At 42.9% G+C, this 25,230-nt stretch overlaps 1 protein-coding gene and 1 long non-coding RNA gene across 4 annotated transcripts in view; one reads left to right on the forward strand and one right to left on the reverse strand.

The window, feature by feature from the left end:
* The window catches only part of GALNT11 (polypeptide N-acetylgalactosaminyltransferase 11), a 43,712-nt gene extending 27,974 nt beyond the window's left edge, over positions 1 to 15,738 (forward strand). For 2 of the 3 annotated variants that reach the window (XM_049643096.1, XM_049643097.1), the window contains exons 6-12: positions 192 to 441; positions 6,178 to 6,295; positions 7,580 to 7,732; positions 10,290 to 10,508; positions 11,933 to 12,037; positions 13,843 to 13,980; positions 14,194 to 15,738. In XM_049643096.1, the coding sequence (XP_049499053.1) occupies positions 192 to 441; positions 6,178 to 6,295; positions 7,580 to 7,732; positions 10,290 to 10,508; positions 11,933 to 12,037; positions 13,843 to 13,980; positions 14,194 to 14,325 (1,115 nt within the window). In that variant the 3' untranslated portion in view covers positions 14,326 to 15,738. Of the gene's footprint in view, positions 1 to 191; positions 442 to 6,177; positions 6,296 to 7,579; positions 7,733 to 10,289; positions 11,077 to 11,932; positions 12,038 to 13,842; positions 13,981 to 14,193 lie in introns of those variants that run through there. The other variant, XM_049643098.1, reaches the window with a different exon arrangement.
* LOC125930950 (uncharacterized) lies at positions 11,166 to 13,844 on the reverse strand. The gene is made up of 2 exons (XR_007460320.1): positions 13,228 to 13,844; positions 11,166 to 12,490 (listed from the first exon to the last, which is right to left on the reverse strand). It is a non-coding gene; the product is annotated as an uncharacterized LOC125930950 (long non-coding RNA).
* Positions 15,739 to 25,230: the final 9,492 nt, after the last annotated feature.

Below are 25,230 nucleotides of genomic sequence, written 5' to 3' on the forward strand. Positions count from 1 at the left end.
GAATCTCGTCACCGAGGAGAGTGAGTGTGTTTGCACGCGTTCCGCACTCACAGCAGTGGCTTCAGGCCCAGCTCGCGACCAGCTCCTCCCCCGCCTGCAGCAGAGGACGGGTGTAGCTGTGGGGCCGGAGGGCGGCCGGTTGTATTGCACGTCGCACGCTCCAAGCGGCCGCCTGTCGTTTGCCTCCTCAGGAGAGGTGCTGGTGTTCCTGGACAGCCACTGCGAGGTGAACGTGCTGTGGCTGCAGCCCCTGCTGGCCGCCATCCGGGAGGACCCGCGGACCGTCGTGTGCCCCGTCATTGACATCATCAGTGCGGACACGCTCGCCTACAGCTCGTCCCCCGTCGTGCGCGGAGGGTTCAACTGGGGGCTGCACTTCAAGTGGGACCTCGTGCCCCTTTCTGAGCTCGGGGGACCGGAAGGAGCCACCGCACCCATCAGGTGAGACTCCTTCTGCAGATTCGAAAACTCCTATCGGCGCTTCTTCCAAAGAGGAAAAAACATTTTACAGGTAATCCCTTCTTTGCAGGGAGCAGAAGCGTTGCAAACTCTTGAGTGCTTCCCGAATTTCATACGTCGCGCCCGCTGCTAAGGGAAGATGGGTGGCTTAGGGTTTCCAACCTAGCAAGGCAGACGAGTAGGATCGGCGGTCCTGGGCATAACCGTGTGGCACACTCGAGCGGCGCGCCCCGTTTGCAGGCTGATTATCGCAGTTCCCTGTGTCGTCTACTTGCCTTCGGGTCTCTGCTCGTGTGTGTGGCGCCGGGAAGAGCGTTAGCCGTAGAAGCCGTTTCTGTAATCAGGATCTTTAGGGTGGATTCCTGCTGCACCGTAGCAGGTCGCAGGGTGTGAATTGTTTCCAGTTCCCCTTCATGTTCTCAGTATTACACATCTGCTTATATGTTATCCTTGTTTTCTGTTATAAATTTCTCGTGTAGACTTTAGAGGTTTGTCTGGGTTTCTGCTTTTTAATGTCTTTGGACCTACGGTTTGGGTTTTCTTCCTGTGGAAAAATGGCGTAGGTAAGAAGTACACACGCAAATAGGCGGACTGTGCACACGACTTAATAAATGGCTGTGATCTGAACACCCGTGCTGTCACCGGGGTCCACAGACAGCAGCCGGTTGCCCTCTGGACTCCTGTTCCGGTCCACAGCCCCCGCCCCTAGATGGGTCATCACCCTGACCTGGTCCCCGGTAATCATTTCCTCGCTTTCCTTTACTTTCACCACGTCTGTGTGCGCCCCTGAACAGTACAGTGTAGTAATTTGCCTCTTCAGGGACTTCATATAAAATGAAGCCATTGGACTCATTTTGTCTTGCTTCTTTTGCTCAACATTGCTTGAAGAAATTCCTGTGTGGGGGTGCCTGGGTGGCTCAGTCGGTTAAGCGTCCGACTTCGGCTCAGGTCATGATCTCACGGTCTGTGGGTTCGAGCCCCGCGTCGGGCTCTGTGCTGACAGCTCGGAGCCTGGAGCCTGTTTCAGATTCTGCGTCTCCCTCTCTCTCTCTGTCTCTCTCTCTGCCCTTCCCCTGCTCATGCTCTGCCTCTCTGTCAAAAATAAACATTAAAAAAAAATTTTTTTTTAATTCCTGTGTGTCGCAGTGTGTAGCTGTACTTTATACAGCAGTGAAAGCGGTCACGTTCTGTTACTGTGTCATAACCTATTTATCCAGTTTGCCAGTGATGGGGAGGTTGGTGGTTTTCGGTTGTTTTAATGTCACAGACGGTGCGGTTACCAGTGTTGTTTTCCATGGCTGCTGGTGTACAAGAGTGAGATCGCCTGCTTGGAGGCCTGACTCGCTTCTGCCTTTAGTAGAACCTGTGTTCCCCACACCCAAGGGACTAGAGTGCCAGTGGCTCCTCAGCTGGCCTTTGGATGCTTGCCAGCTTGCTGTCATCTGACCCACATGATGGAGGGGAGACCTCGGCCGGCTCCAGGGGCCTGGCGCGGTCTTGTGGCAGAGGGTGGTCGTCTTGTCCCTCGGGCTTTGCATGAGAATCTGGTCCATGTCTTGCTGATTTCAGTGAGACCAGGGGTAGGTGCGACCCCCCCCCCCCCCCTCTGTCAGGAGCAGGGCCGCGTCTGGGGACGTCCCTCAGTGTTTCCGGTCTTTGCAACCTCACGTCCTGTGGTCGGAGGCACACGCCTTGTCCTGTCCTTTCGGACTGTCCGTGCTGTTCTTTGGAAGAAGGTGAAGCTTGCGCGGAGTGAGACGACGGAGCCCCGGCTGCCGTGTGTCCTCAGTGTTGGTGCACTTGCCAGTTTTTGCCTGTTTCATCCTCTTTATCAGCATTGGTTTTCATCGTTTTTTTTTTTTTTTTAAATACTTCAAAAAAGATTTTTTTAATGTTTATTTAATTTTGATATAGAGAGAGACAGAGTATGAGTGGGGGAGGGGCAGAGAGAGAGGGAGACACAGAATCTGAAATGGGCTCCAGGCCCCAAGCTGTCAGCACAGAGCCTTCTCTGTTCAGTGCCTTCTCTGTCGCCCGGCTGCGGAGTGTGGTTTTTGTTACTGTGTTGCTTGGAGAAAGCTGTCACTTGCTCACTTTGAGAGCGTCACCTGACACTCCTTCTTGTGCAGCGAGGACATCAGGGCCCTTTCTCCTTGTGCCACTTTCCCCCACTTTCTTCCCCTTTCTAACGTGAGCTGTTGCACTTTTATGATACCAGGGTTGCAAACTGCTTAGGTTGGATGTTTAGATTTAAAATTGTCATCCCTTTTCCTTTTCTAATACATGTATTTAAGATGATAAACTTTCTTACAGGTTTGGCAAATTATGGCATATCATTTTTTACCATTCACTTTTTTTTTTTTATTTTTTTTTATTTTTTTTTTTAACATTTATTCATTTTTGAGACAGAGAGAGACAGTGCATGAATGGGGGAAGGTCAGAGAGAGACGGAGACACAGAATCTGAAACAGGCTCCAGGCTCTGAGCTGTCAGCACAGAGCCCGACGCGGGGCTCGAACTCACGGACCGCGAGATCATGACCTGAGCCGAAGTCGGGCGCCCAACCGACTGAGCCACCCAGGTGCCCCTACCATTCACTTTAAGATATTTTCATCGTGAGGTCTTCTCTGCCCCATAGGTTATTTAGCACTACATTTATTTATTATTTTCCAGACATATGTGGGTTTTGTAATTGTATATTCCTGGCTTAATTACACCGTGGTCAAAAAATATTCTGTATTTTAACTCTTTGAAAATTGATGAGATTTGCTTTATGGTTAAGTGCATGAGTAAATTTTGTAAATGTTTCTTGTGTGCCTGGAAAATTGGTTTTCTCTGGTTGTTAAAAATGGGATTCTGTATTAGTTTGGTCAAGTTTATTGTATTATTCAAATATTCCATACTTTGTTTAAAAAAATTTATGGAAGTGTAGCTGATATATCGTATTATATTAGTTTCAGGTGCACAGCTTAGTAATTCAACAATCCTGTACATTACACAGTGCCCACTGTGATGAGGGTTGTTATACTTTCATTTTTTAATTTACATGTTAATATCAGTTATTAAATGTGGTATGTTATGGGACGCCTGGGTAGCTCAGTCGGTTAAGCATCCAACTCTTGATTTCAGCTCAGGTCATGAGTTTGAGCCCCACGTGGGGCTCTGTGCTGACAGTGTGGAGCCTACTTGAGATTTGCTCTCCATGTCTCTCTCTCTCTCTCTCTCTCTCTCTCTCTCTCTGCCCTTCTCCTCCTTGTGCTCTCTCTTTCTCTCTCTCAAAATAAATGAATAAACTGAAACAAAATATATGGCATATTAAAGTTTCCCACTACAGTTGTATATTTCTCCTTGTAGTTCTTTATATGTTTTCTTCATATATTTTGAGCCTGTCTTAATGGATGTATGAGCATTTAGAATTAAATCTTTTAGAATTATTAAATCTTCTGGCAAATGAAACCCATTTATTCCAGACTTTCAGAATAGTAAAACTTTTGCATTATAGTGTGACATTAATATGACTGTTGTAGCTTTGTTTTGATTAATATTTACATTGTGTAACTTCCCTTTTGTTGTCAGTCTTTCTGGGGTCTTATATTTAGATGTGTCCCTTGTAAGCAGCATGTAGTTGCTTTTTCATATTATGATTTGTTGTTGAACCAGCATGAAAAACTTCATTTAATTTAGTTGCTTGCATTCAATATTACTTGTATTTTGTGTTTATGATTACAATGCTACTATTTGCATTCTATCTGTTGCTTTTTTTTTTTCCTGTTCTCTTTCTTTTGGTCTTGAGTTTGGATTTTTTATTATTCTGTTCCCAGCTGCCACCCTGTTATTAGATGTTATACATTCTTACATACCGTTCTTTTAGTGATTACCCCAGAGAGGATACCATACATCCTTTATTTATCAAAGTGTGACATAAATTGGTATTTCAAACAATGCAGGGATCTCAGAATATTCATTCTCCAGTTTATACCCCTCAGGTTATATTGTTGGAGAGAGAGAGAGAGAGAGAGAGAGAGAGAGAGTGTGTGTGTGTGTATTTTAACTGAATAAGATGTTTTTTATGTGACCATTATTCATTTAGGTTTGCCCATGTATTTCCCTTTTTATGTTACTCTTTATTCTGTCTCCATCTGCAAACTCCCACCTGGGATTATTTTCATTTTAAATGTACTTTCTTTGGTCAGACCTTCTGGTGATTACTCCTGTCCTTTTGTAAGAATGTGTTCATTCCACCGGTACTTGGAGGTGTAACTGTATGGGGTGCCCAGTTCTAGGTCGGTGGATAGATTGTTTTAGGACTTTGAAGGGGTTACTCAAGAACGTGTGGCCTCCGCTGTTTGTGGTGAGAAGCCAGCGGCAGTCTTAGTGTCAAAGTCTTAGTGACAAAGGAATTTCTTCTCTTGGTCGGAAGCGTTTTCAGATATGCCTAAGTTTGGTTTCTTTTTTGACTGTGTCTATCCACCTGCCAAATTCTGCATTCTTTTACCCTTGAATGTACTGAGCAGTTATTTTAAAGTCTCTGCCTGAGAATCACATTATTCGAAACCCCTACACAGGGGCGCCTGGGTGGCTCAGTCGGTTAAGCGGCCGACTTCAGCTCAGGTCACGATCCCACGGTTTGTGGGTTCGAGCCTCATGTCAGGCTCTGTGCTGACAGCCCAGAACCTGGAGCCTGCTTCAGATTCTGTGTCTCCCTGTCTCTCTGACCCTCCCTCTTCACGTTCTGTCTCTCTCTGTCTCAAAAATAAATAAACATTAAAAAAAACTTTAAAAGAGAAAAAAAACCCTGAACATCTGTCTCTGATGTAGATTGTTTCTCTTGTTTTTCTTTGATGTGATTAATCTTCCTGATTGCCTGGTGGTTTGTTTGGTTGCTTATTTTTGTTTGGTGACCTAGTCATGAAAAATTATGGAAATACATTCCTACCTGGGATGGTTTTCCCCCTGCAGAGAGATTTTGCTTCACTTCTGGCAGGCAGCTTGGGATGCTAGGATCCACCATCACCTTAACTCCGTTACTGGAAGTGACGCAGCTGGAAAGCGGGCACGAGTCTCTCTGAGGGCCAGCCTCCTTCAGATTCTCTCATTCAGTTTCTCAGTCCTGACAGTATTGACATTTTGGGCCAGAGACTTCCGTGAGATGGGTGCTCTGTCGTGCGTTTTAGGAACTCTGGCAGCATACCTGGTTTCAGCCCATCCGATGCCAGTAGAAATCTGCCCCTGACACACACACACACACACACACACACGTCCCATTGTGACAGCTAAAAATGTCTCCGGACATTAATGAAATGTCTGGGGACAAATCGTCCTACCCGAGAGCTACTGGCCTAAGCCATTTGATCAGAGTTTGTCTGGTCTCCCCCGGCAGGCCCTGGAGTCCGGTTTTTATCCCGGTGGCTCTGGGAGCCTGTCAGAAGGAATGAATTCATTTCAGGTGTATTTCTAATAACAGTGGTTATAATTTAAAAAGTACTTTTGTTGCCTAGAAAAGCAGCCTTCATTTGCCAGATATGTAGTATATATCATTGGCAATCTAGAAAATTCAGTTATGTGGCCCAGCTCATTCCCTGAAGTTAGATAAAACACTTCATAATAGTTCATCTTGTTTTTGTTAGTGATGTTCCAAAGGCACACTGAATTTTTTAAGACAAAGACAATAGTTAATTGAGTCTGTAGAATTGGTACAGAAATTATTTCCTTTTCTAGGTCACCGACAATGGCTGGAGGATTGTTTGCCATGAACAGACACTATTTCAATGAACTTGGACAGTATGACAGTGGCATGGATATCTGGGGAGGAGAAAATTTAGAAATATCATTTCGGGTAATTTTTTCATGTCTAGTTATTAACTCCGTGTGCAGTAGAATATAATTTTCATCTACAATCCCATATTTTCTGTAAATTCTCTTTGATTACCTTTGTTAACAAATTGTCCTTAATGAATGCTACTTTATCGTAATCTGTGATCTGGAGAATATCCACTCAAGGTGCGGAAAGCTTGTAAGCAGCCTTATTTTATAAGAATTCAGAAGGGAAGGCTGTGATGAATGGGTATGATTTCAGATGTCTAAATGTGCATTTAATCTAGAGTTTTGTTGCCAGTTTATTAATCTTATTTGCTAACCATATATATATATATATATAAATATATATATATAATGTTTAGCGTGATCGGATTTCCCTGATTGGCTAAGACCATCCTGGTTCACCCCAGATCTCCCAGGAAAAGTACTAATAGCTCTGCATTCCACTTTCAGAAGTAGCTAGTGGGAGGCCTCATACATACAACTACCTGCAACTGAGGAAGGAATTCATTTTTCATAATCAGTCCTCTCCAGCTGCTAAAGTTGGAGAGATGATGGTATAGTTGGGGTCTGGGGCTCAGGGAACTGGAGGAGGTGGGGTCAGGCAGTCTTTGCAAAGGACAGAACGAGGGCAAGGGCGAGCACGCAGACTTCCGAACTTGCAGATGTCCCCCCCCGTCCCCACGGCAGGATCCCCATCCAGATAGTACGTGTGCGTGTGTCCTTTTGTCTTTCTGCACCGTATTGACCAGAATGTTTTTAAAAGGCAGTTTTTCCTACATAATCTTTAGAATTTTAAAGATGAAAGGAATAACGTATCATTAATTCAGTCTTCTTACTTTGGAGATAAACTAATGGAGTCCCACAAAAACTAAAATACCCAGATAATCAAGGGCAAAATTTAGACCAGAACTAAGATCTTTTGAATCTTAACCTGGAGTTATTCTGTATGTTTCCTTATTTGTGTGTATATACATGTTATTAAAGTACCAGTAAACTGAAAGTAGGGGACCCGCCAGTAAGCCTTGTCTCCCTAAGTCCTGAGGATCAGGTTCCTTGATCTGTTAAAACAGCAAAGTATATGGTAAGTGTGATTTTAGACACACGGTAGTAAAAGAATATTACATCGTTTTAGAATTTAGTTTCTTCTTAAAGACATGTTGTTTTTCAAGGTACTCTTTGACAGTTCTGTAAGGCGTCTTGCAAAGTTGCATGAACACCTGTCTAATAATTTCATGAAAATGCATACATTGATTTCATAGCAGTTGCAGGCAACTATTAATACATGTTTTGCCCCGACCAGATCTGGATGTGTGGAGGTAAACTCTTCATCATCCCGTGCTCTAGAGTCGGACACATTTTCCGAAAAAGGCGACCGTATGGCTCTCCTGAAGGCCAGGACACCATGACCCACAACTCCTTGCGGCTGGCACACGTCTGGTTGGATGAATACAAGGTGAGGTTACGTTGTTCGGTCAGAGGGGTCGGCTGGGCGTCTGCGGGCGGCTCTGGTTACCTGCCTTTTCACTCGGCGCATTTCTGTTGGGACAACCACGGGGCCTTCTCTCCCTACATTTCTTTTCTCTCTCGTTTTCTGTTGTGACTCTTCTTTTAATTTTCCAAGTGACCACCCTGTGAAGGAGATTCGGCCAACACCAGAAGACGTGTTCTCTTCAGTGTCTCTGTTCCTCTCCCGTGACTCCTTCTCTTTGCCCCTTGGGGTTCGTGTGCCGGTCCTGCCACTTCCCCGTTCGACTCTGCACACGCAGGATCGTACCTCCCACTTTCTCTTCTGCTGTGCACAGCCTGTGATGATTATTTCCTTGGTCACGGATTTACTGAGGAATAATTCACAAACCATTTTATCACCCCCTAATCTCCCACAGCCCTAGACAACCACTAATCTACCCCGACTCTCTGGATCTGCCTGTTCTGGACACTTCCTACAAATGGAATCCTACAGGACATGGCCTTTTGTGACCATCTTATTCAGCGTGGTGTTTTCCGGGTCATCCATACCGCACCATGTGTCGGTACTTCATTCTTTGTAATCCGGTGATACTCCCTGGCCGAAGGCACCACGTTTTATCCTTTCATGAGTTGTGAAAAGTGCTGCTGTGAATACTTGCCTACAGTTGTTTGTAAACAGGCGTTTGAGCATCTACTCCGTACCGGGCTCCGTGTTAGGTTTGGGGGAGTCAGTGACGAAGGAGGGAATGCACAGTGACGACACTGTGCATTTGGGGTGTGGAGGTACGTGCTGTGGGGGTAATGAGAACCAAGCAGATCACCGCTTGGGACCGGAAGTGCAGGCTCCTGGTCACGCCTCTATCACACCGCGTGTCTCCTCCCTTGTCCCTCTTCTAGACTCTGAGCTCCTTCTCCACGGTCACCAGCTTGGAGTCATACTGTCTCTTGGCGGCCCTCAGACCCACCTGGATCCCGGCTGCCCTCCTAGGAGGATGCTGGGCCGAAGCTGTTTCCACAGTCAGATTAACACAGGACTTGCCCCTTTCACTGTGTCGGCGTTGCGCCGATGGTGTAGGAACGGTGCAAAAAATTCCACTAAATCTTGGCAAGCTCGGAGTGCCGAGATGTGGCGGACAGAGCGCTTTTCACTGCACACCGAAGCACCGTGCTTGTGGCAAGGAAAAACGTGTGCAGCTGTTCGAGTTGTGAGCTGGACTGATCACTTTTACATAAATGGAGAAAAGACTGACTCACAAACCATGGTTATTTCTGTTTGGATATTTGGCAGATAGTCTCAAAAATGAACCAACTGACCCTCTCACTTCGACAGACAGCATTTGTTGCCAATGATAAAATTCAAGCTTTCAGGTGAAAAATTACAGTTTTGGAAAACTTGTATCCATCCCTATGAGCTTACTCGCTTCCAGTACTTAAACGCTTTTCTGAGGAGATTAGGAATATTTATGAATAGAATTCTTAATACTGAAATTTGTCATTATTTGAAAGAACTTCACAACCCAGCGGAAGCAGATCTTGGATGGGTAAAAGGTCCAGTCACAGAGCAAGACAGCAGATTTTAACCCAACAGTAGGAAAGCTCAGGGATACAATTTAAAGGTTAGCTACGATGTGGAATGTGAAGGGCTAGAGTTCTGGTAGAATATCAGAAAAGAATAGCCATAATTCTCTGAAAATGCTATTAAAATACTCCTTCCATCTCAAACTATATGTTTTCACATGCTCATATTTTAAAAAATGTATTTAACCAGACAACATATAATAACAGGTTGAATGCAGAATTGAGAATTCAGCTGACTTCTTTCTAGCCAGACATTAAAAAGATTTGCAAAACTGTAAAGCAATGTTACTGTTCTAAATTTCTTGTTCAAAGCATGTTTATGTTCATAGGTAATGAGTTATTTTTTTAAAAAATTTCTTAAACGTTTATTTTTGAGAGAGAGAGAGACAGAGCATGAACAGGGGAGGGGCAGAGAGAGAGGGAGACACAGAATCTGAAACAGGCTCCAGGCTCTGAGCGGTCAGCACAGAGCCCGACGCGGGGCTTGAACTCACAGACCGTGAGATCATGACCTGAGCCGAAGTCGGAGGCTTAACCGACCAAGCCACCCAGGCGCCCCGGTAATGAGTTATTTTTAAAGAGTTGACAAGTGTTTTCACGTCTCTCCTGGTAAACACGAGCAGATGTAACTCACACGAACCTCCCCAGAGTCTTTGGTAATCGTTAAGATCATAGTCCTGACAGAGTCGGAGAACTGCCCCCTCGTGTGCAGCTTCCTTGATTCTGGGATCACATTTTTACATGTGTTGCCACTTCTGAGATTCGGACGTTTCCTAGAGCTTAAAATGTCTTACCATCAACGACGGACCTAATTGATAACTTCATGTTGACATCTTCTGGCAACATGAAGAAAACACCAGCGTGAAAAATACTTCAGCTCTTTAAGACTCAGGTACAATTGACAATACTTAATTTTAAACAAAAAGGCCATTCCCTTATTTTTCGTTTTTCTTTTTAAAATTCAGGAGCAGTATTTTTCCTTAAGACCTGACCTGAGGACCAAAAGTTATGGAAACATCAGTGAACGTGTTGAACTGAGGAGGAAGTTGGGCTGTAAATCATTTAAATGGTATTTGGATAATATTTACCCAGAGATGCAGATATCTGGGCCCAATGCCAAACCCCAACAACCCATTTTTATCAACAGAGGGCCAAAACGTCCCAAAGTCCTTCAGCGTGGAAGGGTAAGGAAGTAATCTTATCAGTGTTTTATTCAAAGTTGTATGATAAGACAAATGACATTTTAGACTGAAAGTATCATTTTAGTGATACACGTTAGCTTGCTTCCATTGCATTCTTTCTGTGGGAGCTTCCTCTGCTCGGAGTGAGACCTTAGGAATGTTCCTGTCTTCACTGTTACCATTAACACCCTTCACCTGCCAGCATTCAGGAGCACACGATTCTCAAAGTGATATGCTCACTGCCGAGAGGGTGGACGTCAATGTGACTATGCGACATGCAAATAAAAGCCACAGGAGAGTGTAAAGCTCCCTGGGGAGAGTCCGGTCCCAAAAGAAAAGAAAAGGAGAAATGGGGTCGCGCTCTGCTCTGCGGCCGCAGCTCCGGAACTGACTCAGAGCAAGTGAGAGATGGGGCGCGTCCTTCCAGTTCACACCCAGTGTGTAAGGACCCACGTGCCGCGCAGGAATACCCATGAGCGGCCACGTTTCTTTTGAAGTTCTTTTTCCTTCCTCCCTTTTTTGAGAGCGAGAGAGACAGCAAGCAGGGAAGGGCCAGAGAGGGAGAGTGGGAGACCCAGAGCCCGACGCGGGGCTTGAACTCACGAACTATGAGATCATGACCTGAGCCGAAGTCGGATGCTTAACTGACTGAGCCACCCAGGCGCCCCCGTTCTCTTTTATTTCTTAAGGAATTTCTTCACAGTTTTACATCACTTTTAAAGTTTAGGGGTCTAGCTGTAAAGTCATACCTTTTTCCTGAATCATTTCTTAGAATTTGCTTTCTGAAAGTGTAGCTACTCTGACTGTTGCACAGTTTTCTCTTCTGTGTTCAGAAGAAGGTACTTGTCAGGATCTTTCGTGATGCCGACTGTTCCTCAGTGGCTAAAGTAAGCCTAGAGCTTTCCCCTTGTCCTCTTTATGAAAACAAAACCACCTTTTGTTTTTAAAGTAAAAACACAGCGTATGCCGATGTAGTTGTAGCCCTTTACCCAAACTGCATACTCTTTGCTGCTTTTCTGGGTCTCCCCTGTGCTGTTCCCGATGTGTGTCTCCCTCCAGTTTAGCCTGTATATTTCATTCAGTTACGTGCTGTCTGGTCGGTACCTTTAGTCTTATTTCCTTGATTTCATTTGAAGGTTCTTGAGGGCAGAGAGGTTTTAATTTCCTTCCTCCCCTAGAATAGATTAGTAAACCTATATTTTTAGAATTTCTACTTGGCATTGCCTGCATATACTGTTAAAACTGCCTTTAACCTTAAAGTCTACCGTGACACCCTTATGTACTGAAGCTAGAATTAAGGAATAAAAAAATGCTTATTAGGACCTTTGAAATTCATACCTTTGGAGTAATCCATTCACATTTCATCTAAAACTTCCTTATCTAGCATCTAAGGCATCTTCTGACAAGAGTGATCTCTCCTTTTACAGCTCTATCACCTCCAGACCAACAAGTGTCTGGTGGCCCAGGGCCGCCCGAGTCAGAAAGGAGGCCTGGTGGTGCTTAAAGCGTGTGACTACAGTGACCCCGGTCAGGTGAGCGATGGCTCTGGGCTCAGCCAGTCCTTGGAAGGTGTTCTTCCCAGAAGGGAACTTGCCCGCGGTCACGCCTGAGGAGGGAGGGGTGGACGTGAAGATTTTAATCTGACTTTTCTTAGATGATTGGAGTTGGGAATGACTTTAGAGATCACGTAATGTAACTATTTTTGTCTCCTTTGTACATTTTTCCTACCCTTGGTCACCGTCGGGAACGTTATTCGTATGTTGCATTTACACAGGATAAACAGAACCGTGTGAAGGTCAGAAGGGGCCGAGGCAGCGCGCCTGCCTTCTGGGCGAGGACATTAGCTCTGCGGTGGATGGGTCTGTAGTGTTGTCTCTGAAATCCAGTCTCCCTGCGTTTTAGTAGTGCCTCAGGGAAACCACAACAGAGTATCCTTTGTATCATTCGCATAATCTGTGCGCCCTTTCGGTGGTATTGAAGTGGACCTAAAAATAAGCAGAAGACTTATGTCAGTTTGGAACGGTCACTTCAAGCTGTTCTGGATCTGATAACAGGCTAATATAGAGTCAGTCTCAAGACTGCCGCGCTCGAGACGGGTCACAAGGAAGTGACTTTCATGTCCACTTGAGTGGCAGGGATGGCGTCACTCAAGACCAAAAGGGTATCGGGCTTTTTAGATAGCATGTGCCCTTTGAAAGTTCACGCAAGACCTTTCATTTCTAGGAGAGCTCATGTACACTCTCCAAGATGTCACACACGCCAGAAAACGGGATTTAAAAGGGGTTTTATGCTGTGTGTGGGTATGAGAGGCATCAGGGTTGTGGACGCTGAAGTCTTTAATTACAGTGATGCTTCGGGGGGTTAGGTCACAGCAGGATGATATCACAGATTTGTTCCAGAAAACGTACTATATTTTGATCACACAGATTTGTACTAATACTGTATCCAGGAGCCACATGTAGCTCTTTAATTAAAATGAAATAAAATTAAGTCACACCAGCCACATGTGGCTCCCATGTTGGACAACACAGATTATAAAACATCAGCATCCTTGCAGAAAGTTGCACTTATAGAATGCTTCGTGTTAATAGAGATAGCACACATACATTTTGGGCTCAGAGGTAGGAACACTAATTGAGTACAACTATTCAGAGAAGAAAATATATTCCTTTTGGACTTAGTGATGGTGCAGGTTGGAGAATAACTTACTCATCGCACTCACCCAGTTCAGCCGATCTTTAGGCCTTTGTTCCTGAAAATAACATGAGAGACCATAAAGAAGACGATCCTGAAGGATCTGCACATCTGAAGAAAACCCTGCTTCCAGGCCCGCAGGTGAAATCGTCACCTCAGTCCAAATGGCATCATGGTCTGGGATCAGAGTGCCATTTTCCACAGGGCAACGAGATGGACCGGCTCCTGCGCGCGGACACAGCCCAGTAGAGGCCTGTCTCTGTCCGCAGGAGGCCACGCTGCGGGCTCGCGGGGCTCCTCCTGTGCTCACGCCGTCCAGGAAGGAAGGGCGCTGTGTAACTGTGAAATCCTAGAATCGGAAAAGGTCTGCCATCTTCAGTTAATTTGGCCAGTTAACAAAATGGAACCACTGTTTCTTCCTGGGATTGAACTTCCTTCTCCTGTGTCCGTTCGCACGTTCCATTTTCAGAGAGCTGCGCTGACGCTGCCTCCACGTGACCCGGGTTCACTGGTCTTTCCCTGCTTTATGAGCCCGCACGGGACAACGCCATTCTTCTTCCACACACGCGTGACCTGTTGTGCGGGCTGAATTTGAAAATCCAAAGCAGACCTTGGAGTTGTGATCTTTTATTTTCTTCTTTAGGTCTGGATTTATAACGAAGAGCACGAGCTGGTTTTAAATAATCTCCTTTGCCTGGATGTGTCAGAAACCCGCTCGTCAGACCCACCCCGACTCATGAAGTGCCACGGGTCAGGAGGGTCCCAGCAGTGGACCTTTGGGGTGAGGAGGTGGCTTAGTGAGGGTGGGGGGGGTGCGAGGAGACAGAAGGGGCTGAGGGAGGGAGCGTGACAGATGGGGTGTCCCCTGCGTAAGTAAACGATCGTGAATGTTTCACCTCGCTTCTGGATCTCTGGGACTTTGCCCCGTTCTGGCAGTACGTCTCTTCGGGTAAAGCAGCTAACTGGTGGTGTGTTCTTGCTGCCTTGTTTCCAGAGGAGTAACCGGCTGTACCAGGTGTCGGTTGGACAGTGTCTGAGAGCAGTCGACCCACTGAGTCACAAAGGCTACGTTGCCATGGCGATCTGTGACGGCTCCTCTTCACAGTGGTGGCGTTTGGAAGGTTAAAGTGGCTGCTGTGCCGGAATATGGTAATCCATCAGCGTCGGCCTCCTCTGTAAGGCGTGAGGCTTGAGAAGGTGCTGGTACAAGAAAATCCCTGAACTGATTTCCCAGTTAAGCAGAACCATTTTTGAGAAGGTGAGACAGCAGATACACTAGAGACTGGAGCCCAGAGTGGTCATCGAGGGAGTGAGGAAGTATGTTTTACCAAGACATTAACATCATTTCTGAGCTGCTAAGGAATTTCTTGCTTATGGTGAGAAACTAGAATACAATTTTAACTCTATAAAGGGTCAGGTATGTACAGAAAGACAAACCCAGGAAATTGAACAGAAATGTCAAACTTTTATTTATGCTTCTTTTTAATCCCTTGAATAATGGAATGGCGTTTGTCTGATCAGGAACTTGTCATGATTTCCTTTTTTAGAAGGACTTCATAGGAAACAGATTTTTTTTTTACTTCTATTATCATGTCTTAAAATAATTTTAAAGACTGAATCCACATTGCTTTTAACTTCAGAAGGCCTCAAGATTATATATTTAAGAGGCAGTTAACTGTTATAAATTATTTTGATGAACTATGGTACTATCTACATTTAAAATAAAGGGTTCTTTTGATGATTTACCTGGGACTTGTCTGCTCTTCTTGGGTTGGGGTCTCTGGTGCGTGTTGTGCTGTGTATGTGTCACACGGTGAGCAGGATAGCTGGTTCAGCTGATGAACTAATAAGCAAGGTCGCAGCCCTGACCCCAGGAGTGGCCCCATCCCTTAGCTTGAACTCTGTGAATTTGACGTTGAATGTCTGTGAATTTGGATAGTTTCTGTTAAAACTGCCTATGAATCATCCAGGAAGAGTTGTTAAATAGGCAGCTGGATACAGAGGTCAGGATAGTAGAAATACAAATTTAGATTACTGATTCAATTTCTTTGCTGGTAACTGGTCTGCTCAAAATTTCTATTCCTGCCTTTATCCATTTCTTCTGAGTTGTCTAATTTATTGGCCTGTAGGTTCTCATAATGTTACGGTTGTTTGTATTTCTGTGGCGTTGGTGGTTGTTTCTCCTCTTTCATGGTGAATTTCTTTATTTGGGTCCTCTTTTTATGAATCTGGCTAGAGGTTTTTCAATTTTATTGATCTTGAAGAACCAGCTCATGGTTTCACTGAGCTGTTTGTTTTATTTCTGCTCTAATCTTTCTTATTCCCTTCCTTTTGCTGGGTTTGGGTTTTTTTTATTCTTTTTCTGGCTTCTTTAGGTGTATGTTGAAGTTGTTTGAGATTTTTCTTGCTTCTTGAGATAGGCCTGTATTGGTATAACTTCCCTCTAAGCTATTGCTGCATCTCAAAGATTTTGGACTGTTGTGTTTTCACGTTCATTTGTTTGCATGTAATTTTTGATTTTTTTTTTTGATTTCTTGGTTGACCCCGTTCATTGTTCTGTAGCCTCCATGAAATTGAATCAGTAATCAAAAAATGCCGAAGAAACAAAAGTTTAGGATCAGATGGCTTCACAGGTAAATCCTATCAAACAAACATTTAAAGAGTAAATACCTATTCTTCTCAAATTATTCCAAGAAATAGAGGAAGGAAAATCATCCTATTCATTCTATGAAGTATCACGCTGATACCAAAATCAGATAAAGACACCACAAAAGAGAGAACTATAGGCCAAGATCTCTGATCAACATGGATGCAGAATTCCTCAACCAAATATCAGCAAACCAAATCCAATGATACATTAAAAAAATCCTACACCATGATCAAGTGGGATTTATTCCCAGGATGCAAGGAGGGTTCGATATTCGCAAAACCATCAGTGTGATAACATCACATCAATAAGAGGATTAAAACCATATGTTCAATAGATGCAGAAAAAGCACCAAAGTAAAACATCCATTGGTGATAAAAACCCTGTGCAGAGTAGGTCTAGAGGGAACATACATCAATGTAATAAAGACATATGTGGAAAAACCCACAGCCAATATCAAGACAAGGATGTCCACTCTTAACCACTTTTATTCCCTGTAGTACTGGAAATCCTAGCCACAGTAATTAGACAACATAAATAAAAGGCATCCAAATTGATAAGTAAAACTATTTACAGATGATATGATACTCTACGTAGAAAACCCAAAAGACTCCACCACAAAACTACTAGAACTGTTAAGTGAATTCAGTAAAGTCACAGGATACAAAAGCAAACTACAAAAATTGGTTGCATTCCTATACACTAATAATGAAACAGAAAGAAATTAAGAAATCCCATTTATAATTGCACCCCCCCCCAAAAAATCTACAAATAAACATAACGAAAGAGGTGAAAGACTTGCACTCTGAAAACTACAAAACACTGAAGGAAATTCAAGATGACCAAATGTCTATACTACATAAAGCAATCTACAAACTGAACACAATCCCTATCAAAATACCAATAGCATTTTTCGCAGAGCTAGAACAAACAATCCTAAAATTTGTATGGATCCATAAAAGACTTCAAACAGCCAAAGCATCTTGAAAAAGAAAAACAAAAAGATGCCACAATTCCAGATTTCAAGTTCTATACAAAGTGCAAGCAATTAAAATAGTACGGTACTGGCATAAAAAGAGACACAGATCAGTGGACTAGAATAAAAAAAAAAAAAGAAATCAATCTACAATCGTATGGTCAATCTTTGACAAAGGAGGAATAAAGACCGTCTCTTTCACAAGTGGTGTTGGGAAAACTGGACAGCTACAGGCAAAAGAATGAAAGTGGGCCACTCTCTTACACCACACACAAGTCCAAATGGATTAAAGACCTAATTGTGAGAACTGAAACTATAAAAATCCTTGAAGAGACCACAGACAGTAATTTCTCTGACATTGGCCGTAGCAATATTCTTCTAGATAGGTTTCCTGAGGCAAGGGAAATAAAAGTAAAAATATTGAGACTACATCAAAATAAAAGTCTTCAGCATAGCAAAAGAAACCAAAGGCAACCTACTGAATGGGAGAAGATATTTACAAATGTCATATCCAAAATGATACAACTCAACATCCATAAAACAATTGAATTAGAAATGAGAAGACATGAACGGACATTTTTCTAAAGAAGACATCCAAATGTCCAACAGACACGTGAAAAGATGCTCAACATCACTCATCAGAGAAATGCAAACCAAAACCACAATGAGCTGTCACCTCACACCTGACAGAATGGCTAATCCAAAAACATAAGAAACAAGTGTTGGCCAGGGTGTGGGAAAAGCACTCGTGCACTGTTGGTAGAAATGCAAGTTGGTGCAGCCACTGTGGAAAACAGTATGGAGGGTCCTCAGAAAATTAAACATAGAACTACCTAATGGCCCGTTAATCGCACTACTAGGTATTTACCCCAAAATACAAAAAGCACTAATTTGAAGGGACACACACATCCCTAAGTTTATTGCAGCATTAGTCACAATAGCCAAATTATGAAAGTAGCCCAGGTGTCCACTGATAAACGAAGATGTGATGTGTGTGTGTATATGTCTACATGTACACATACATATACATACAGACACACACATATACATACGATGGAATATTCAGACATCAAGAAGAATGAAATCTTGCCATTTGCAACAACACGGATGGAGCTAGAGAATACAATGCTAAGTGAAATTGGTCAGAGAAAGACAAATACCATAGATCTCATTCACGTGGAATATAAGAAACAAATGAGTAAAGGAAAAAGACGAATGAAGAAACACTTTTTTAATTAAAAAAAATTTTAGAGAGAGTGTAAGTTGAGGTAGAGGGGCAGAAGGAGAGAGAGAATCTTAAGCAGACTCCACCCTTAGCACAGAGCCCGATGCAGGGCTCAATCCCACAACCCTGGGATCGTGACCTGAGCTGAAATCGAGAGCTGGACATTCAACCTACTGAGCCACCCAGGCACCCCAAAGCACTCTTAATATAGAGAACACACTGCTGGTTACCAGAGGGGAGGTGAATGGGGCGTGGCCGAAACAGGTGATGAGGATTACAGAGCACACTTACCATGATGAAAAAGACACAAATTTAGAAAGCATCTTTGCATACTGTGGATGTCCACGTATAAAGGGAGGGTTTTTTTCACCAAAATTACATTTTAGAGGAGACACAGTCTTATAGGGTACTTTCTCGGTCTTTTTTTTTAAACCTTAAACAACAAAGCACCATATTAGAAACATGTTGGAGAATAAGATATCCTATTTCTGTATTTTATCTTTTGTCATTCAACTTCAAAGACCAGATGGCACATACAGAAAGCAGCAAGACGGTAGATTAAACTTATGCTGCCCACAAGAAACTCATTCTAAATATGAAGACACAAATGTAAAATATATGCACGTGCGACACTAACTGAAAGACATCTGACGTAGCTGTATTAATATTACACAAAGCAGGTTTTGGAGCAAAGCACATTACTAGGGATAGAGTCATTTCATAGTAATAAAGGGGTCAATTCATTAAGAGGGGATAATAATAACAGAACTTCAAAGTACATGCCATAGAAACTGATATAACTGCCAGGAGAGACATAATTACAACTATAGTAAGATTTCAACACCCCCCCCCCCAATAATTGATGAAGTAAGTAGACAGAATCAGTAGGATATAGAAACCTTGATGATACTGTCCACCAACTGGATATAATTAACAGGGAACATACTACCTGACAAGACCAGACAGAATATGCCTTCTTTTCAAGTACACATGAAATATCTACCAAGATAGGTCATGTTCTGGGATATTAAGTCTCAATAAATTAATACAAATTCAACTTGTGCAAAGTATAAAAGCTTAAATCCAATGACTTAAGCTTCCACTTTAGGAAAATAAAAAAAGAAAAGGAAACTAGAGGAGCAAAGAAATAGAAGAAATATTAAATGTCAGAACAGAAATGAATGTAATAGAAAAAAATGGGGGAAAAAAGCTGGATTATGAACATCATTGAAATGAAACAAATGGAAAGATACTCCATGCTCATGGATTAGAATGTTGTTAAAATGTCCATACTACTCAAAGCAATTTACAGATTCATTGCAATCCTTAGCAAAATACCAGCACTTTTCACAGAACTAAAACAAATACTAAAATTTGTATGGAGGCACAAAAGACTCCAAATAGCTAAAGCAATTTTGAGGAAGAACAACGCTGAAGGTATCACAATCCCAGATTTCAAGATACACTGCAAAGCCATAGCTATCAAAACAGTGTAGTTGTGGCACAAAAAGGACATAGAGATCAACAGAACAGAATAAAAGAGCCCATAAATAAACCCAGGCTTCTATGGTCAATTAATATACAGCAAAGACAATATACAATGGGGAGAAGACGGTCTCTTCAAATAAACGCTACTGGGAAAACTGGACAGCCATGTGAAAAAGAATGAAACACTTCCTTATACCATATATAAAAATCAACTCAAAATGGATTAAAGACCTAAATGGGAGACCTAAAGCCATAAAACTCCTAGAAGAAAACCCAGGCAGTAATCTCTTGGACATCAACCCTAGCAACATATTTACAGATGTCTCCTGAGTCAAGAGAAACCAAACCAAAATAAACAATTGGGACTATACCAAATTAAAAAGTTTCTGCACAGCGAAGGAAACCGATAAACCTACTGAAAGGCAGAAGATACCTGCAAATGATATATCTGACAAGGAGTTAATATCCAAAGTATGCCCAAATATGTAATAACCAAAATACTGAAAATATATACAACTGAGCACATACACACACAGTAATCTGAATAAAATGGGCAGAGATGGGTGCCTGGCTGGCTCAGTTGGAAGATCATGTAACTCTTGATCTCAGGATCATGAGTTTGAGCCCCACGTTGGGTGTAGGTAATAGAAAAAAAAAAAAAAAGGGGGGGGGGGGCAGATACTGCCCTGAACTGATATTCTTTCAAAAACATACAGATGGCCAACAGACATATGAAAAGGTGCTCAACATCACTCATCATCAGGGAAATGAAAATCAAAATACAATGAGGTATCACCTTTTACCTGTCAAGAGTGGCTAAAATCAGACAAGAAATAAGTGTTGGGGAGGATGAAAAAGGAGAGAAACGACCCCTGTACGCTTGGTGACAATGCAAACTGGTACAGCCACTCTGGACAACAGTATGGAGGTTCCTCAAAATATTAAAATTAGAAATACCATATGACTTAGTAATTCCACTAGGAGATATTTACCCTGTGGGGGGTAAAAAAAAAAAAAACAAAAAAACCTAAATTCAAACAGATAATACTCTCCCTTGTATTTATTGCAGTATTATCTATAATAGCCAAGATTTGGGAGCAGCCCACATGTCCACCAGTAGATGAAGGTAAAGATGTGGTGTACTATGTATATACAATGGAGTATCAGTCATAAAAAAGAATGAGGTCTTTCCATTTGTCACAACGTAGATGGTCCTAGAGGGTATTATGCGAAGTGAACTAAATAAGTGAACTCTCTAAGTGAACTTTCAGAGAAAGAAATACCATATGATTTCACTTTTATGTGGAATCTAAAAATGAATAAACAAAGCAGAAACAGACCCATCAGAACAAAACAAAACAAAACGTAGAACTGGTGGTTGCCAGAGAGGAGGGAGGTGGGGCGATAGGTAAAATGGGTGATCGGGTGTGGGAAGTACAGGCTTTCAGTTATGGAATGAATGAATCATGAGGATGACAGGCACAGTACAGGGAATGTAGTCAGTGGTATTGTAATTGCGTTGTATGGCGACAGATTAGAGGTACACGTGGGGAGCACAGTATGATGTAGAGACTTGTCTGGGTCACTATGTTATATACCTGCAACTAACATAACATTGTGTGTCAACTTCAATTTTAAAAAAGTATCAATACAACTGATAACGCTCTAATCACAAACCAACAACAAAAGACATGAATTATCCACATCAGGAATGAGAGTGGTAACCTCACTAGAGATTCTATGGATGTTCAAAAGGATGAGGAACTGTCATTCATTGCTGGTGGGAATGGTATAGCGACTTCTGAAGTCATTTTGGCAGTTTCTTACAAAACCAAACATACTCTTACCATACAATCCAGCCATCGAGCTTCTTGATATTTACCTAACGGAGTTGAAACTTACGTCCATACAACAACCTGCACGTGATTTTATAGCAGCTTTAGATCTAATTGCCAACAAAACAAGGAGGCTGTCAAGATGTCCTTTGGTAGGTGAGTGGATAAATAAACTGTGGTCTGTCCAAACAATGTTCTTTAGCACTAAAATGAAATTAACTATCAAGCCACAAAAAGGCCTGGAGGAAACTTAAACGTATATTACTCAGTGAAAGAAACTAATCTGAAAAAGCTACATATTGTATGATTTCAACTATATGACATTCTGGAAAAGGCAAAACCATGGAGACAGTAAAAGATCAGTGGTTGCCATGAGTCAGGGGAGGGAGAGATGAACAGACAGAGCACAGAGGATTTTTAGGGCAGTAGAACTATTAGGTGTGATACTATAATGGTGGATACAAGTCATTATACATTAGTCAAAACCTGTAAAATACACAAAACCAAGAGTGAACCTTAGTGTAAACCATGGACTTTGGGTGATAATGATGTAGGCTAATCACTTGTAACAAAGGTACCACTCTGATAAGGAAGACTGGTGGTGGGGGAGCCGTGTGTTCAATCCTTTCTGCTCAATTTTTCAGATAAGGAGTTATTATGACCAGGTTTATGGGCTTAAATAAAATAGATTACTGGAAACAAGTTATCCAACAAGTTATCTCTGAAGAAATAGACAACCTAAACAGCCCTATAGCTGTTAAATAAATTCAATTTCTAGTTTAAAAACATTCCCACAAAGAGAACTCCAGGCACAGATGGTTTCACCAATGAATTCTATCAAACAATGGAGAAAAAAATTATATCTATAATATACAACCTCTTCTGGAAAACTTCTGTAAATTTTTGATATTATGAGCAAGGCTTAACTATTCATTTAAAAGCAATATGCCAGAAGACTACAGACCAATATCCTTCATGAATACAGAAGCAAGATCCCCTTATACTAGCAAATAAAGTCCAGCAATATATAAAAAAGATGATATATTATGAACAAATGGGTTTATCCCAGGAATACAAGGTTGCTTTAACAGTAGAGAATCAATGTAGTTTATGATCTTGTTAATACAGAAAAAAAGGCATGTGGTCTTGCAGAAAAAAAATTTGGGGGGACAGGATTCAACACCCATTTACAATCAGCAAATTAGTAATGGCAGGAAAAAGTCCTCAAACTGATAAAGGGCATGTACAAAAAAACTAGGTAGTCTCATATTTAAAAAAAAAAAAGACTAGATTCAGAACAAGGCAAGGATTCCTGTACTTATGACTTCCATTCAACATCTATAATGAAGGCCTTAGCCAGTGCAAGCAGGTAATTAAATAAAAGGTATATTCATTAGAAAAGAAGGAAGTGTCTTTATTTGCAGATCATAGTCAAAATTAGAAAATCATAGGGAGTTTTCAACAATACTACCAGACACAGCAAGGGAGTTTATTAGGATCACAAAATAAAAGGTAAATAATGAATTGTACTTCCATACAGAGCGATGAACAGTTCAAAATTGAAAATAATAGTAATTACAAACACATAAAAAATGTGAAAACTTAGTATAAGATCTGTATGATGGAAAGTACAAAACACTGCTGAAAGAAAGCCTAAATAGAGAACTATACTATATTCATGGACTAGAGAATATCATTACGGTGTTTATTCTCCACAGTTTATCTACCAAATGCCTATAATCCTAGTAGGCCTTTCTTTTGTAGAAGTTCACAATCTCATTTTAAATTTACATGGAAATGCACAGGTGTAACAGTGGCCAAAATAAGTTTGTAAGAATAAATTTGAAAAGAATGAGGTTGGAGGACTTGCACCAATTCAAGACTGACGGCGATATTGGCTGATGGATAATGAGTTGATGGGTGGGACAAAAATCGATTCCCATGAATATGGGCAATTTTCTGCAAAGTAGCCAATACAATTCACACTGGGGAAAGAAAAATCTTTGTAACCAAAGGTGCTGAATTACATATGCCTGTGGACAAAAAATGAAATCTGAGTCATAGATCTGTGACTCATTGCCAAGAGATCTAAACAGAAAAACTAAAACCATAATGCTTTTAGAGGAAACTGAAGACTGTCTTCATGACTTTAGAGTAGGTAAAGACTTCTTCACTCATTAAATGAACTGGTCATAAAGGATTAATGAATTGGACTTCATCAAAATTAAAAGCTTCTGCTCAAGACTCCATCGAGAAAATGAAAGGTAAGCAGCACACTGTGTATGAACAGTGCTTCGAGTTAAAAAAAAAGACAACCCAACTTAAAAATGTGCAAAATATCTGAATAGACCATTTGCCAAAGATGGATGAGTGGTCAGCATATGAAAGGTGTTCCGTATCACGGTCATGAGGGAAATGCAAAACAAGCCCCACTCAGATGCCAGCACCCACCCACAAAAATGTCTGAAACACTCACTGACCCGGAGGTGGGGGGGGGGGGGTCCGGGGAAAGGGCCCAGAAGGCTGCTGCTGCCCACGTACAATCAGAGCAACCGGTCAGGCAAGCCAAGCCCAAGGATGACATTTTCGAAGGCAGCTTCACAATCTCTAAGATAACGTGGCAAGATAACAGCCACAAGACCTGTCACTGGCACCCGTGGGGCAGAAAGCAGAGGGAACAACACAACCGAACGCCTCGCAGACCCCAGAGAAAGAGAAGCCGAAACTGGCAACAAGCATCTGCAGGGAACACAGTGGGCGAGTTCACACGGCAAGGAAACTGGCAGGTTCTTCTCAGCTTTTGCCACTTCCCGCCGGGGCTGCAAGGTCAGGCCCCAGACTGAGGAGGAGCTGCTGGTAAGGAATAAAAGCCTAGCAGGGTCAGGGGACAGAGAGGAAGGAAAGACGACACCTGGATCAGTGTGGAGGGAAGCAGACCCAGGCATCCCGGCAGGAGCCGGCCACCAGCACCTCTGCAGAGGGGGGAAAGCTGCCTGAACACCCCTCCCGCAAGGTCAGGAGAACGAAATCCTCATCAATTGAGCACCAGAAGAGGCTCACGGACAAATCCCACACACGGTTATCGTGGGGGGGGGGGGAGTCTGTATTAGAAAACCCCTGTTGGGTGGTCTACCTCCCGTGTAGGGAAAAGCCAGCTCTTCCCAGGCTCCGTCCCGTAAGCCTCCTTACCTGCTTCCCTTCGGACACTTCGGTCACCGGATGTGTGGAGCTTTCTCCCCACGGCGATTCTCTGGGACACCTGCCGGGTGTTCTACAATTAAACTCCAATCTGACCCTACCCGGAGATAGTGTCAGACCCAGAGGTTAGGGGCTCAGTCCCAGCAGACAGCCGCACCCCCTTCACAGCCCATCCCTGGTCAGGTCACCTGTGCTTCTGACCAACCGGCTGCGATTGGAGGTTCCTGTGACCCCCCTCCTTGGGAGTCCATTCATTTGCTAGAGCGACTCACAGAACTCAGGAAAACGGTTTGCTTCTGTTTGGGTTTATTCTGAAAGGATATGATAAAGGATACAGATGAATATCTGTATCCTGGAAGAGAGCTGGAAGGGAGGGCAAGGCGTTGGGAAAGGTCACCGAGCTTCTGTGCCCTGCAGGGGGTGCCACTCTCCCAGCACGTGCTCGCCTTCACCAACCTCGAAGCTCTGTGCATCCCATCCTGTTCGGATTTTATGGAGGCTTCGTTACAGAGGTATCATCGACGAAATCATCAACCGCTGGCAGTTTATCCAATCCAACCTCCAATTTCCTGCCCTCCCTGGAGGTCGGGGGTGGGACTGAGATCTCCCCTGGCACCGGCCCCTGCACTCTGGTGCCTTCCCACAGTCCCCTTGTTAATGTG

The sequence above is a fragment of the Panthera uncia genome, chromosome A2, assembly GCF_023721935.1.
Source record: "Panthera uncia isolate 11264 chromosome A2, Puncia_PCG_1.0, whole genome shotgun sequence".
In the NCBI taxonomy this organism is placed as follows: domain Eukaryota; kingdom Metazoa; phylum Chordata; class Mammalia; order Carnivora; family Felidae; genus Panthera; species Panthera uncia.